The 17076-nt window shown below is 38.5% G+C and overlaps 2 protein-coding genes across 2 annotated transcripts in view; one reads left to right on the top strand and one right to left on the bottom strand.

Moving 5' to 3' along the window:
* Positions 1–7394: 7394 nt before the first annotated feature.
* On the bottom strand, positions 7395–13233 carry myl9b (myosin, light chain 9b, regulatory). The gene is made up of 4 exons (XM_051706403.1): positions 13077–13233; positions 8300–8501; positions 7952–8113; positions 7395–7685 (listed from the first exon to the last, which is right to left on the bottom strand). The coding sequence occupies exons 2-4, from the start codon at positions 8481–8483 to the stop codon at positions 7510–7512; spliced, it is 522 nt and encodes a 173-aa protein (XP_051562363.1). The 5' UTR covers positions 8484–8501; positions 13077–13233; the 3' UTR covers positions 7395–7509.
* A 3080-nt stretch (positions 13234–16313) lies between these two features.
* The window catches only part of zgc:123305, a 26104-nt gene continuing 25341 nt past the window's right edge, over positions 16314–17076 (top strand). Inside the window, exon 1 of the mRNA XM_051706370.1 lies at positions 16314–16434. The gene's annotated coding sequence lies outside the window, so the exon portion shown is untranslated. The remainder of the gene's footprint in view (positions 16435–17076) is intronic.

The following is a 17076-nucleotide window of genomic DNA, read 5'->3' as shown; positions in this document are numbered from 1 at the left end:
TGTTTAGTAACACTTATATAATGCTCTAGAAATCTGTTGAAAGTGATGCTGAGAATCCTTCTACATGCTCATATAAATAACTGAGGCATACAACGCTGTCTAAAAACACAGGTTCCATTTCAAGACGTCAATATCATTTCTAACATGACTGATTGGGTTTTGAAATGCAGAGATTTAGGGATTACGAGACATACCGCCACAACTGCACAGTACATTGCTTAAACTTGCACAAACAGTGGGGTCCAAAAGTCTGAGACCACACTGAAAAAATACAGTATATACAGCTAAATATTGAGACCACTGCAAAATGATCAGTTTCTCTGGATTTACTATTTATAGGTATGTGTTTGAGTAAAATGAACATTTTTGTTTTATTCTATAAAGTACTGACAACATTTCTCCCAAATTCCAAATAAAAATATTGTCATTTAGAGCATTTATTTGCAGAAAATGACAACTGGACAAAATAACAAAAAAGATGCCGTGTTTTCAGACCTCGAATAATGCAAAGAAAACAAGTTCATACTTATATTTAAACAACACAATACTAATGTTTTAACTTGGAGTACAGAAATCAATATTTGGTGGAATAACCCTGATTTTCAATCACAGTATTCATGTGTCTTGGCATGCTCTCTACCAGTCTTTCACATTGCTGTTGGGTGACAATCTATGATTGGCTTACTGTATGGTTGTCTCTGCATATTAAGCTGGAATAGAAGAAAATATTTTAACACTGAAAAAGTTACTTCAGATTTAACTCCATTATGCAGACGGTCAGCAAATATTAAGCCATTCTGAATGTTTTCACTCCAATTGCTCAGCTGTTAATACAACTTGTAATTAAACTGTTTATATGAAATTTGAAAAGGAAATTAAAACAGCAAGCATTTTCATTTGTGGACTCAGACATTTAGAGCCCAGTGTAAATATTCAAAAAGCATTCATTCATGCCCCCATAGTAGAGGTAGACCGATATATCGGTTTTACCGATTAATCGGGGGTGAAAGTTTCTTTTTGGAACTATCGGTTATCTGAAAAAATCTATGTCTAGAGTTGCCGATAGTTTCCATTTTTTTCTCATTATTCCTCTGTGTGGCCACTGGAGGATCATACAGTTAGAATGGATCAGTCCTATAGTACAAAAGGGGCCTCTAGACGTGAAATAAACAATCACTGACAACTTGTGGGAATTTGCTGTATCTAAATCTGTCATAATTTTATTTAGCTTGCATTTTTTTGTTATTTTGATTAGATAATCAAGTGTTCTCAATTGAAGCAAGGGCACGCAAAGAAAAATGTGAGTATACGACAACAAGCCCCATCAGCACATACATCGTATCTCAAACTTCATACTTTGTGAATAATAATTAGGACCCAAGCACTGAAAGTGCGGATACCCTATTGTTCTTCTAAGGATTATTATTACTCTTCAAGGTTTTGGGTGCTTTTGGGGCACTTAACATGTTTAAAAAAATGAAATTTTGCACACAAATCAGAGTTGTCGGCATTAGGTCCAATAGTTTCCATCTGCAGAGCTGCAGAGCCATACGTCACAGCAGGTTCATGCTGGAGGTTAGCTAATGACAAAACATCATTCATGGCAGAGAACACAGTGAGTTGTTTTCTTTATAATATCTTATATCTATCTGATGACTACTGAATCTGTAGTTGTGTTTCTTGTTATTCTTATTGAAGCTTGAATTTTTTTTCATGCTCTATTAAATCAAATATTGTTCTGGGGACATTTCGATTACCCTTCGGACTGTGTTTTGTAAACAGGCATACTGATAAAGTCACTGAAGCTTTTTTATATTTCTGAATATAAACGGGTTGTTTCCTTTTGTTTTGTTTTGTTTAGGCCTATGGTTTGTGAGTTTATGGTAGCCTACTAATAGGCTACTCTTGAGTACTGTAAGTATTTTGTTGCATTGGTCAAAGTTCCCAAAATGTGTGTGGTGCATTTTTTCCTGTGGAGAGGTTAAACATTACCTCAGTTACAGCAATGCAAAATCTTTTTGCATGGCAAGTGTGTTTAAGCCAACAAGATTGGACAAATTAAAATAGCATCTCCAAAGCTACTCCAACAAGGCAGTTGTCAATGGAGAAATAAACGTCTTGAGTTGTTTGTCAATATATTTAGCACAAATATTTATATTTACTTTACTTTTCATATATTTGGCTTGGGCTGTAGAGCATCACTTCATTACCGCTGTCTGTTCTGAGCAACTACAGTTTTAAAGAGAGACCATTTTGAAAATAATTTTATGTAAACATAAATAGCATCCCACTTCAGCGAAAATGCCATCAACCACCTGCTCACCAGTGCCCACGCCAGCGGTCAGAGACACACCACCAACCACCAGTGCACCAGTACCCACGCCAGCAGTCAGAGACACACCACCAACCACCAGTGCACCAGTAACCACGCCAGCAATCAGAGACACACCACCAACCACCAGTGCCCACACCAGTGGTCAGAGACACACCATTAACCACCAGTGCCCACCCCAGCAGTCAGAGACACACCATTATTCACCAGTGCGACAGTGACTGCACCAGCAGTCGGAGACACACCACCAGTGCACCAGTACCCATGCCAGCAGTCAGAGACACACCACTAACCAACAGTGCACCAGTGCCCACGCCAGCGGTCAGAGACACACCACCAACCACCAGTGCACCAGTGCCCATGCCAGCGGTCAGAGACACACCACCAACCACCAGTGCCCACAGCAGCGGTCAGAGACACACCACCAACCACTAGTGCAACAGTGCCCACACCAGCGGTCAGAGACACACCACCAACCACCTGCTCACCAGTGCCCACGCCAGCGGTCAGAGACACACCACCAACCTCCAGTGCACCAGTGCCCACACCAGCGGTCAGAGACACACCATCAACCACCAGTGCACTAGTGCCCACACCAGTGGTCAGAGACACACCATTACCCACGAGTGCCCACACCAGCAGTCAGAAACACACCATTATCCACCAGTGCAACAGTGACCGCACCAGCAATCGGAGACACACCACCAGTGCACCAGTACCCATGCCAGCAGTCAGAGACATACCACCAACCACCAGTGCACCAGTTCCCATGCCAGCAATCAGAGACACACCACCAACCACCAGTGCACCAGAGCCCACGCCAGCAGTGCACCAGTACCCACGCCAGCAGTCAGAGACACACCACCAACCAGCAGTGCACCAGAACCCACGCCAGCAGTCAGAGACACACCACCAAACACCAGTGTCCACACCAGCGGTCAGAGACACACCATTATCCACCAGTGCGACAGTGACCGCACCAGCAGTAGGAGACACACCACCAGTGCACCAGTACCCACGCCAGCAGTCAGAGACACACCATTAACCACCAGTGCCCACACCAGCGGTCAGAGACACACCATTAACCACCAGTGCCCACGCCAGCAGTCAGATACACACCATTATCCACCAGTGCGACAGTGACCGCACCAGCAGTCGGAGACACACCACCAGTGCACCAGTACCCACGCCAGCAGTCAGAGACACACCACCAACCACCAGTGCACCAGTGCCCACGCCAGCAGTCAGAGACACACCACCAACCAACAGTGCACCAGTGCCCACGCCAGCGGTCAGAGACACACCACCAACCACCAGTGCACCAGTACCCACGCCAGCAGTCAGAGACACACCACCAACCACCAGTGCACCAGTGCCCATGCCAGCGGTCAGAGACACACCACCAACCACCAGTGCCCACAGCAGCGGTCAGAGACACACCACCAACCTCCAGTGCACTAGTGCCCACACCAGCAGTCAGAGACACACCACCAACCACCAGTGCACTAGTGCCCACACCAGCAGTCAGAGACACACCATCAACCACCAGTGCACTAGTGCCCACACCAGCAGTCAGAGACACACCACCAACCACCAGTGCACTAGTGCCCACACCAGCAGTCAGAGACACACCATTAACCACCAGTGCACTAGTGCCCACACCAGCAGTCAGAGACACACCAACAACCACCAGTGCACTAGTGCCCACACCGGCGGTCAGAGACACACCACCAACCACCAGTGCACCAGTACCCACGCCAGCGGTCAGAGACACACCACCAACCACCAGTGCACCAGTACCCACGCCAGCGGTCAGAGACACACCACCAACCACCAGTGCACCAGTGCCCACGCCAGTGGTCAGAGACACACCACCAACCACCAGTGCACTAGTGCCCACACCAGCAGTCAGAGACACACCACCAGCCACCAGTGCACCAGTGCCCACGCCAGCGGTCAGAGACACACCATCATTCACTAGTGCCCACACCAGCAGTCAGAGAAACACCATTGGCATGGTCACTGATGCACTGGTGGTTGGTGATGTGCCTCTCTATTTCCCTCCAGACCACACTAACCACCCCCTGAATGACAATTCTAAATGAACCAAAAAAAAAAAAAACAAATATATATATATATATATATATATATATATATATATATATATATATATATATATCACATCACAAACACACACCATTAACCACCAGTGCCCATGCCAGCAGTCAGAGACACATCATTATGTGTGTGTGTTGTTGCAAATATTAAAACCAATAATTGCATTATTTTTTACTCTTCTCTAATGAAGGAGCTACCAATAATTAAAGACCTCAAAACAGTTGTGAAATGGCTGCATGGGAATAAACAGCTGGTCAGAGGCAAAGTTGAAGAGCCTTATTTTCTACAGTTGGAAGAAGAGGACAAGGAAAGGGCCATCCGCAATCTTTTTGAAGAACCAGAACTTTCCAGGGAAACCTTTACATTTAATTTTCTTTTTAGGTATGACATGGAGATTTGTTTCCTGGAATTACATGATAAGATGGGCCTAAGAGTCAATTGTTCTTTTGATGAGTTTTAAGTTATCTGTTTGTTGAATAAATTTTGAGTGTTTCTGTTAAAATGTTGTTGTTGTTTACAAGTTGTTTAAATTATTATTTTAGATCTATTTTAACAATATTAACATTTCTTATTAGTTTTCTAATTGTTCAATGTACATTTTTGCTAGGCTTTGTAATTGAAGGTTTATTTTTTATTTGTTATGATTAAATATATATGACATTAAATGCCCATGCTTTGTTCCTTTTTCAAGTACTATCTGTAACAGCATGAAGATGAAGGAAATCATATCTCATATAAAAGTCAAATGGGTAACACTTTAAAATAAGTTTCCATTTGTTAACATGAATAACAATGAGCAATACATTTTTAGCATTTTTTTTTTTTTTTATCTTAGTTAATGTTAATTAACATTTACTAATATATTTTTTAAATTAAAAGATGTATATGATAACATTAGTTCATGGACCATGAACTAACAAAGAACAATTGTGTTTATCCATTAACATTACCAAGACTAATAAATAATTATTAAAAATATTGTTCATTGTTTGTTCATGATACCTACTAATGTTAACAAAGGGAACCTTAATGAAACGTGTTACCATTAAATGTTTAAGATAGTGATCAAATGGAAATCGATGTGAAAACAGCACGTTTTAAATCTAATAAAGCAAACAAATTTATGAAATTACGCTTCAAAACTGTAGGTGGCACTAGCTCCATTAGCTCCGACCTAACATCTGTCCTGAGACTGCTGGCCTGGCGCTGCGGTCCTGAAACTGCTGTGATGTATGGCTCTGCGGCTCTGCAGATAGATATATCTCATTAGGCCTGGGCAAAAGTTCACCCATTGGCATGTAGGGCGGGCTCTCTAGCGCCACCTTTAACATGGGCATGTAACGGGCGCACTGTTGCACCCCCAGTTTCACCTACAGTCACCAAAATTGGTACATACATATATAGTCCTCATCAAGCCGGACAACTTTCATAATTATAGTCATTAGGTCTGCCCAAGGAAGTCGGACATTTTTTATTTTATAATATTGCAGTCTCTGAACTTTTAAATACTCCTCACCACATTTAGACAACATTATGCCAAGACATTGTAGATGCTAAAGTGCGAACAGATTTTTATATATTGAACAGTGTTGCCATGGCGGGGCAATAAATGAACGGCAAAAAATGGAAAACAGGAAGTGTCTCATGTCTTCTGCGTGCATTGTTTGATTTAGATCAAAACTGAGCTCTATGTTTGGTCTTGGGGGCTGATCAAATGGACGTGGCTATTGTGGGTCACGGTCATAGCGCCACCAACCAGCAGCAGGAAGTGTGGCTCTTACAACAAACTTTGAAATAGACCTGTTATTTTTATCTGAAACCCTTCAAAAGTTTTTAGAATAATGTCCAGACACTGCTGGTGCACAATAATCAAAGTGTATTTTATATTTAAATAGTGTTGCCCTGTTAGTGTTGGCATTGTACTCAATCTGGATTTGAGGCATATGATTTGTGGCCAGTGTGCATTTAAATAATAATATTATCTATAATATTTTTAATCACGCTTATGACATGAATGTGGCTATGGTGGGTCAGGGTCATAGGCCTCCAGCTGGCAACAATAGATGTGACACTTTGAATAGACTTTGAAAAAAACAACCCCTATATTCACCCGTCACACAAAAGTTATTCAGACTAGTGTCAAATTTAATAAGGTAAGGGGATTCTTGATATCTTACATTATATTTTCATTGCCACAAGTCAAATAACAATATTCTTTTTTGGATTGTTCAAGGGTTCACACTTGCCATAATTACACATTTATTACATTTGCCACACATCAAAGTTGTTAACCATTTTGTCTGAGCAGAAGGTAAGACATGGTGTCTTATTGTTTACTCGACCATATGCATGTGTCCATCGTGTATTGTTTTCCGAAAGCCAATGGGTGGAAATGGACCCTTGGTGCTTGGGCCCGTCATCGCTGCTTGCAGCTATATTTAACAATATTCCTCATTACATGATTACATATATATTTACAAAACCCTTCATCTGGTGAATATTTAGGCTCTGAACAACTTAATAACAGAGCAAAGCCTTCGCCATTTCAAAATAGGAGTCCCTGGAGCGTTTCAGCCTTGTATATAGTTAAAGGTCCTGTGTTATGCACCCAATTGTAATTTTTTTGTCAGGTTAGTATTGGGATTTTGGTTGTACAATAAACTGCCTCTTAATTTAGGACTCTTGTTACCTCTGTCTGTGCCAGTCATAGTGAAGAAAGACTATGAAAATATTTTTATATTCTATAAATCGATTTTAAAAACTATCGGCCGATTAATCTGTTATCGGCCCTATCCATCACCTAAGTTATCGTATCAGCAAAATCCACTATCGGTTGACCTCTACCCCATAGTAACCGAAAATGTACATTCCATTTCACAGATTTAGTTAGCAACATATTCTGATCATATTATATAGCATTAAATAAAATATGTATTTAAATATATAAAAAGGCAAAACATTGAAATGCTTTATTGCAGCTGTATCTATGCATGATTATCCAGCTGTTGTGTACGTGTTTGCAATGTGCTGTCCAGCTGTAGCGGTATGTCTGTGATTGTCTATATGTCATCTTTGTCCTTGGCCCCGTGTTTGAGTATACGGGTGAACTCGCCATAGTTAAAGTTGCCCTTTTTGTCAATGGGAGCCTCTCTGAAAAGCTCGTCCACCTCTTCATCTGTGAAACGATCTCCCATGGTGGTCAACAGCTCTCTCAGATGATCTTCATGAATGGAACCTGTACAGATATCAAGAACAGATGGTTATCATACATCCAGATAAGGCCAGAGAATCGTAGATTTGATTATTTAAGTTGTCTCCAATTATTCATTAAAATCGGAAATGAATCTGGAAATCTGTATTGATACCAGCCCTAGTAAGGATGCAGTTTTAGAAGATAGCTTCCTATGTAGGCAGTAAACGGCAAGGCTTCTCACTAGGTTTTGGAACAGATCTTTTGTTTATAAGTGGCCAAACTCTTCATGGAAGTAGTGTTTGTTTTACCAGATCCTTCTTCATCAAAGCAAGCAAAGGCGTTCCTGATGACGTCCTCTGGGTCGGTTCCATTAAGCCGTTCTCCAAACATGGTGAGGAACATGGTGAAGTTGATGGGGCCTGGTGCTTCACTCATCATGCCCTCAAGGTACTCGTCAGACGGGTTCTTACCTGGACACAGGTATCACACACATTTCTTCAACTAAAACTTAGTTTAAAGTAGGGGTTGCACCAGCACTAGTGGACAACTTTTCGACTCTACTATTGATCGACTAGTAAAAATAAGCATAAAATTGCAAGCCCTATTTTTACCATGTCCTCAACGAGAACGATGATCACATTCTCCATTAGACTTACCTAAAGAGGCAAGCATATCATGAAGATCCTCTTTATCGATGAATCCATCTCGGTTCTGGTCAATCATGTTAAATGCCTCCTTGAACTCTTGGATCTGTGACTGATCAAACATGGCAAACACATTTGATGTGGCCCTCTGAGGGCGCTTCTTAGTGGTCTTCCCCTTTGCTCGCTTGCTTGACATGTTGGTGGTGTTTTAGGCCTAGAGAAAGAGCAGAAAATGTAAATGAACATGGCTCTCTTGAATATGTGATTCTGATTGGTCAGTTGCAGCATTTGGTAGTCATCTTTTTCTGAACTAGATAGGTAAAGTTTTTCAAGACAAACTTTGATGTTGGCATGACAAAGCCTTTTCTGAAAGTTTAGACTAGTCTTGAAAGTTTAAAGTTCAATGTTTATACAGACATTAAAGTGAGACAAATTGCCTTTTGAGATCAAAAGCCTTTTGAGGGTTTGTTTACATTGTAATGTTTTTACAGGTGGAGTTCAAATTCAGGAAAATTTTTCTGGCCCATTTGAACATTCCTTCCATTTTCAGTTTTTTAATCGTACGCTGTGCGAAAACCATAAGTCCTATAATTTAGAGAAGACATAGCACGCTATTCCAGATGGGTCTGAAGGTCTGTGCCAAGTTTGGTGGATGTAGTCATAGTTTTTCTAGCAAGTCAGTCCACTGTCAGCCATCTTTGGAACACTCTCGGGACATGCGATGTCTGTATCTAAAAGGTGATTGGCTCTTTTACCTGTTAGGTAGGACTTCCTTTCTACATCCGTTGACTGTTGGCTACCGTTGAGCATTCCAGTTTCTCCCATTCATTTTAATAGAAGTGGACCATCTCTGGTAAATAGCTTGAAATCTCTGACAGGAGTTAGTGTCAGAAATTTCTGTCTTGGTTTAGGGAATTTTAAAGCCAACATAATAATGAATGTTGTCCATATTAAGCACTGTAAAACTGACCACTCATCCAAGGAACCTGGGTTGCCTATATAGTTTTTTTTTGGGTTGTATATTATTGCTTACATAACTTTTGAGTGCTTTAACCAAATTTCTGTGGTTTTATCGCATTTTGGAAATAATACATGCAAAATTTCACATCCTGTTGGGTTCTTTGCCAGCAAATTTGTTAGCGTGTTACAGGCAGACATTTTGGAAAATAAAAAAATCAATTGGTCAGGATTGTGAAGCTTCATTTAAAGAGGATCTGCACCAATTTTGTTGAAGTTTGGTCAAACTTTGCATAAACAAAATTGAGAAAATGTGAATCTATTTAAAAATGGCAGAAAGTGGCTTTCCCACTTTGTGAATGAGAGAAAGATGAAAAATCAATATGTGTACCGATGAAGCTGGAATAAGCTGTCTAGTATTGCCTGATTGTAAGATGCTGCTCATAGCTCAAAAAATAAATGATGTGTTTATTTGTGATGGAGAGCCTGCGAGTCAATCTCTATCATGGGATTTAAATGTGTCTTAAGGACATGTTTCTTGTTTTACTCACCCATTTTCAATGTTTATTGGGGTTTTGTTGTGCAAATATTTTTATCCGTCCTATTTATTGTCTCTATTGGAGTTTTAACTCTCATTTTCATCTCTCATTCTTATTTAAGGTGACTTTTTGTACAAGAATGGGGAGGTGAGGGTTCATTATTAATATAATGGTATGTTCCAATTCGAAAAGGTGGGAAAATTTCCCTATTTAACCCAGCCGCCATTAGAGGGAAGACAAGATGGACGATGAGTGTTTGGAGCACATGGACAAGGTTGCCTGAGTGCAATATACTCTGGCCTCCATTGTTTAGGGAGGGGAGTACTGCTGTTAGTACCTAAAACAGGCCTAGTTTTTAGACTGTTTTTTTTTTTTTTTTGTATGTAACCTTGGTTTTATGTTTACTTTTAAACACTTGTTTATTTGCACATTTTGCACCTCTGATGGATTAAACATCTTTTTGGAACGCCATTCCTTCTCTCTTGTGACCGCTCCGGTCCCTATCACATTATGTTAATGTGCATTCATGCATGTAACCTATTGACACTAATGAAGTTTTCTTTTTGTCATGCAGAACAGATTTAATTACATTTAGTTTGATGCTCCATTCATTCATAGTTCTCTATAGTATCTGTCAATATATTCCTGTATTTTCTGTTTTCTAGGTGAAATATTTTGAAATAATCAGCTATATCAATAAAATGTATGGTTTTATGGAAGTTCATGGAAGTCAGTATCAACCTAAATTTCTGTCTTTGTACAGGTTTATGCATGTGTGAATGACCTCATTTGGGTGTTGACCTACAACTGTCACCACAGGAAGGAATCTGGTTTTTGACTATCCAACAAACTAAAAAAGGTGTATACCGTCTGCATTATTCTTCTGTAAACTTTGCATCATACTTTAGTCATTTGACACCTTTGTTTTCAGTCTGACTCACAGTCAAAAATCAGTTCAAAAACTACACTTCCCAGCTACTGAGATGCACAGAATCACAGTATGCATGTAGTCCAAAATATTCCTCATTATACAAGGTTCCCACAGTGAATTTCCATGGCCTTTCATTATTTGAAAAAATATTTGCAAATGTATAATTTAAACTGAATTGCGAACTACTTCAGCTGATTCATTGAAAAGACCCAAAGCAACGAATTGCTCACAAATTTAGACATCACTATGGAAAATGTAACACTTCACTACCAAGATTTTCATTACTTATTCAGGTCTGGAATATGTTTATTTACAATCCCCTCGTATTTACAGGTTTTTCATGACCATGGGAACCCTGTTCCATTTTTAGCATTATTATCAGATCCTTTGTAATGACATAAATTAACATGTTCATAAACATCTGATTCAAAACTTATTTAACACATTTATGAATATATAAATACAGTTTATCCCTGCGCACATTTTCCTATCTGTACATTTATTACTTCTGGATAAGAGCAAGTATTCATAGCCTCTCAATATCTGACCAATACAGTAACCAAATACAGAGGACTGTTCACTCAGTTACAATGTATCGTTCTAACAGCCTTGGTGTGTATGCAAACTACCTGTTCTTTACCACCTGCATTGTACATTAATCATATAAATGTCTTACACTGAACATAAAGAAATGTTCTACATATACAACAACTTTAAAACAGGCAGTTGTGAGTATGGCTTAATTCTGTTAAAATTTCTTGTAAATCTCCAGTTATTGCTTTCAGATTTTGTTTATAATTTGGACAATGCTTTAATTTAAACTGTCTAACTACATTCTTTCTTTCATTCGTAACTGATTAACTAACTGTTGTTCCACAGTCATCAGAACACAATGTCCAGTTGGGCCTCAGGAATTCAGAAACTATCCAGACCAGATAAGGACATCAATCGCTCACATTCTTCCTCACATTTGTGTCCTCTGAGATTGTTTTGGCAAGCACACTTCCTGTTATCTGTTGAACTCATCCTTGGTGACTCCTTTTAGAAAGACTCCAACAAGTTGTCCAAAGATTCAGTAACACAAATGAACTCAGAAATGTATTAAAAAGCATTGTACCATTCCTGGATACGGATTGATCAATTCAGCGTCCCAGGCATGCTAAAAAAACCAATAAGCCACGAGAGGCCGTGTGTTATAGTCCAGCGTAACACATATCAACATATCTTGAATGGTTTATTTTTCTTACCCTATTGGCAAATGTATTTATTTTTCATGTTTAAAGCATAAATCTAACACAAGTTGAAAAAGTCATCTTACTTCAATATATGTTCTCTGAAAACAACATCATCTCTACAACAACATTGGTTGAAAAAGAGATTAAAAAGAAATTTCTTTAAAGAAATACAACCCTAAACTGCCAAAAAATAAATAAATAAATAAAAACATAAATTAAAATAATAATAATAATAATAATAATAATCAAATACTTTTTTTTTTTTACATTTCCAGTAATAATATCTAAATATATGTAAATTAAGATAAATTTACTAGAGAAAAAGTAACATTTTACAAAATAATAAGACTTGTTTGAGAGGATATATTTTATATATATATATATATATATATATATATATATATATATATATATATATATATTTTTTTTTTTTTATTACATGGGCAAATAAATAGTAATAAAATTACTATATTATTTATACTACTAAAATTGTCAGTGGAGAGGGGGAAAAATATATATATATATAGTCTGACAGTAAGTATTATTATTTTAAACAATTTTGCTTTAAGTAAATGAATCTTATTTTTAGCATGTTTAGATATTTTTACTGGGGGAAAAAAAGACAAAAGTACTGATTAAGAAAAGTATGTTTTTGCATTTGCACAACTTCAGAAATGAGTATATTTTAATAAGGAATATGCAAAATGAGTTTAACAAGTTTTCTGAGCTCAGGAAGACAAAGCCTTTGGTTTCCAAATGCTTGTGAATTAAAAAGCAAAGTATACATTAAAATCCATCCGTATTGGTCATAGAACTGGACATTTCCTTTCTCTAATCCACCTTGATGGAAGCACAACCCTAAAATACCCACTGAACTGGGGCATTTGTCCCAGAACAGCTGGTCCCAAGTCACCCAGAGTGGCTTAAACATTGCTCATAAGTGTGAAAGTAGATCCTGGATTAGTATTGGACCCGTTTTAGCTCCATAACCCAAAACTACGTCACCACCTCCATCCAGATCTTTCCTCAGAGCCCCAAACTCAGCCAACACTTTTGTAGAAAGCCTTTATAGACCCTTTATTACACATAAAACCAGACATTAGACACAATAATAAAATGCTACTCACCTCGGCTACAGCTGATGGAATTTACTTTCTACTAAACCTTTTGTCATGAAGAGTGAGACAGTTGCACTTATGGGACACAAATGTTTCTCCAGAGCATCAGCTTCAGTTGTGCACCCCTCCCATTTTCCTCTCAGCCAATCAGGAGTATCTGCTTTCCTAAACAGAGCCGGCCCACAGCAGGGATTTAGCCATATAAGGGCAAAGAATGTTCAGTGTCCTCAAACAGTGAGAACCAGAAACCCTGAGGAATCCGCTTGAAATGACAGGAAAAGAGATGAGCTGCCTTATTTAGAAAAGTGAGTGAGACTCGGTATATAGGATGAAGCTGTTTGAGGTTATTCCACACACATTAAAAATGTTTGCACGCCTTAATTAAACAGTGTTTGTGAAAATGTATGGGGCTAATGACAGTTCTGTTTCCTTCTGTAAGATTTTAGATAACTGTTTATATTAAATATCTCTCCCACTTTCTCATTATACTATTTCTATGCATGCATTTTTATGCATGTTGTCTTGGACTTGCAGTGACATCTAGCATCTTGGATGCAGTATCATTCAAACACAATAGTTTTCAGTTTCGGATGCCACTGTAGAAATTCACTGTTCACAATCAGCCATGATTAATTTAATCTATGAGTGAAAGTGTCCAATTAAAGGGGGGTTATTGAGATTAAACGAGTAGTATTTGGCTGGTCATGTGATCATAACATGGCCGACCCCATGAGGGGACCCACCCCATGTAGAATAAAACAGCTGTTATAAGTTTACTGATATGAGTGAAGTCTTCATCTCTTGTGAGTGCTCATGATTTTATACATTTGTTTCAAAATTACTATTCATTTCTTAAAGAAGTGTAACTTTTTTACTGCTGAAAAAATGACAGTGCACCTTTAAGATGCTACTATGAAATGAGAGCGAACCAAAGCTTCATGTTGTTACATTACTCATGCTGCGGTAGTCCCCCTTCATTAGAGATGTTGAGTTGTTTAACATTTCCAGAGCAGACAGTTTGAAAGATGTGCTACAGGGAGTTCCATGACTTCATTGATTTAAATCTATCAATGTATTTTTTAAGTTAATATTTTGTCTAATCAATAAGCTGGGTTATATATAAATACACACATTGAAACTAAGAAAATTACTGCAACAGGCTGTGCACAGTAGATCACATCTGTGGGTATTTTTAGACATTATTTGCATTTCAACTAACTAAAGCAAAACACAAACTTTTGTTGTAGTTATTATTACTTTCCCTCATGCGTTTTTCAGATCTACAGTATCTATCTATCTATCTATCTATCTGTCTATATACAGTTGAAGTCAGAAGTTTACATACACTTAGCTTGAAGTCATTAAACTAATTCTTTTTTTAACCACTCCACAGATTTAATATTAGCAAACTATAGTTTTGGCAAGTCGTTTAGGACATCTACTTTGTGCATGACACAAGTGATTTTTCCAACAATTGTTTACAGACAGATTGTTTCACTTTTAATTGACTATATCACAATTCCAGTGGGTCAGAAGTTTACATACACTAAGTTAACTGTGCCTTTAAGCAGCTTGGAAAATTCCAGAAAATTATGTCAAGCCTTTAGCCAATTAGCCAGTTACCTTCTGATAGGAGGTGTACTGAATTGGAGGTGTATTTGTGGATGTAATTTAAGGCCTACCTTCAAACTCAGTGCCTCTTTGCTTGACATCATGGGAAAATCAAAAGAAATCAGCCAAGACCTCAGAAAAAAATTGTGGACCTCCACAAGTCTGGTTCATCCTTGGGAGCAATTTCCAAATGCCTGAATGTACCACGTTCATCTGTACAAACAGTAGTACTCATGTATACGAGAGTCGAAATGAATATTTTTGGTAATCAACATTACGCCAAAAATGCTGTCAATTGAGCTTAACTTGGAATATTCCTTTAATATTCTAATTTATTCACTTGATATATACCCCCTTTTTTTCTGTCTGTCTGTCTGTCTAGAACTAAATAGATAAAATAAAAGATGCCATTTAAATGATTACAGATCATAAAACACCATGGGACCACGCAGCCATCATACCGCTCAGGAAGGAGACGCATTCTGTCTCCTAGAGATGAATGTAGTTTTGTGCAAAAAGTGCAAATCAATCCCAGACAACAGCAAAGGACCTTGTGAAGATGCTGGAGGAAACAGGTAGACAAGTATCTATATCCACAGTAAATTGAGTCCTATATCGACATAACCTGAAAGGCTGCTCAGCAAGGAAGAAGCCACTACTCCAAAAATGCCATAAAAAAGCCAGACTACAGTTTGCAAGAGCACATGGAGACAAAGATCTTACTCTTTGGAGAAATGTCCTCTGGTCTGATGAAACAAAAATGAAACTGCTTGGCCATAATGACCATCATTATGTTTGGAGGAAAAAGGGTGAGGCTTGCAAGCCGAAGAACACCATCTCAACCGTGAAGCATGGAGGTGGCAGCATCATGTTGTGGGGGTGCTTTGCTGCAGGAGGGACTGGTGCACTTCACAAAATAGATGGCATCATGAGGAAGGAAAATTATGTGGATCTATTGAAGCAACATCTCAAGACATCAGCCATGAAGTTAAAGCTCGGTCACAAATGGGTCTTCCAAATGGACAATGACACCAAGCATACCTCCAAAGTTGTGGCAAAATGGCTTAAGGACAGCAAAGTCAAGGTATTGGAGTGGCCATCACAAAGCCCTGACCTCAATCCGATAGAAAATTTGTGAGCAGAACTGAAAAAGCGTGTGCGAGCAAGGAGGCCTACAAACCTGACTCAGTTACACCAGTTCTGTCTGGAGGAATGGGCCAAAATTCCAGCAACTTATTGTGAGAAGCTTGTGGAAGGCTACCCAAAACATGTGATCCAAGTTAAACAATTTAAAGGCAATGTTAAAAAATACTAACAAAGTGTATGTAAACTTCTGACCCACTGGGAATGTGATGAAAGAAATAAAAGCTGAAATAAATCATTCTCTCTACTATTATTCTGACATTTCACATTCTTAAAATAAAGTAGTGATCCTAACTGACCTAAGACAGGGAATGTTTTCTAAGATTAAATGTCAGCACTTGTGAAAAACTGAGTTTAAATGTATTTGGCTAAGGTGTATGTAATCTTCTGACACCCATCCATCCACCCATCTATGTATTCTTTTACACTAGACGGCGCTTTATTGAAACATGAGAAAATAAACAACGCAAACGTCAACAGAAACCACCCAAAAGAAGGGCGTGTCTTGAGACGAATCCCAGCTCTTGATTGGTCTGCGAGTGTTTGGCGTGGTGACGTATGCTCTGTGCGTGTCAGCGCAGGAAGTTTTTAAAGAATCGCTGGTGTGTTTGAGGTAAGAGTATTTACATTAACTGTAAATTAATTGTGGATTATTGTACTGTAAAATGTGTTTGTATATCAGTTTCACCCCCCGACTGTGACACTTTCTGCTGAAATGAGCGTCTAGTGTTTATGAAGAGTTACTTTGTATCGCCGTTTTTGAAGAATGAAACAAAGTATCATTCTGACATCTTTGAGAGTCTCTGAATTGATACATTAACCTTTGATGATTTATAATATGAATAAAGACATGTCTATATATTGAAACATAACTTTTTTTTTTTTTTTTTTTTTAAAGATGTTCGGGGCTTTGATGTTTGTTTTTGTTGGGTTGATAGTTGACACGTCGTCAAAACAACGAATTTGCTTTGATCTAATGCATCTTACATTATCTAGGTCTATCTTTTCTCTGGAATTTATAGATTTATTAAGTTGATTTTACTGTTCAGCTGAGTGGTATATAATCAACAGAGTTAAAAGGTTTAAAAGACTCTTCTTGGTCGTTTTTAAATAGGATATTATTCTCATTTCTTCAGGTTTGTCAGTTTGGACACAAACATGAACAGATTGTAAGAGTGACAGATTGCTGTTTATGACTCTGAAACTTGTTGAATTTTTGAGATATGCACTTTGTTTCACTGATTTGCTTCAAACC

Source organism: Myxocyprinus asiaticus, chromosome 9, assembly GCF_019703515.2.
Source record: "Myxocyprinus asiaticus isolate MX2 ecotype Aquarium Trade chromosome 9, UBuf_Myxa_2, whole genome shotgun sequence".
NCBI lineage: Eukaryota > Metazoa > Chordata > Actinopteri > Cypriniformes > Catostomidae > Myxocyprinus > Myxocyprinus asiaticus.
This window is presented reverse-complemented; position numbering and strand designations above follow the sequence as displayed.

What these genes read in the sequence shown, in the direction of transcription:
- myl9b (XM_051706403.1), bottom strand. Translation starts at nt 8,483, where the DNA reads ATGTCAAGCAAGCGAGCAAAGGGGAAGACCACTAAGAAGCGCCCTCAG. An exon ending in TGATATGCTTGCCTCTTTAG is followed by an intron (nt 8,114 to 8,299) that starts GTAAGTCTAATG and finishes ACCTGTGTCCAG; the next exon opens with GTAAGAACCCGTCTGACGAG. An exon ending in CTTTGATGAAGAAGGATCTG is followed by an intron (nt 7,686 to 7,951) that starts GTAAAACAAACA and finishes ATATCTGTACAG; the next exon opens with GTTCCATTCATGAAGATCAT.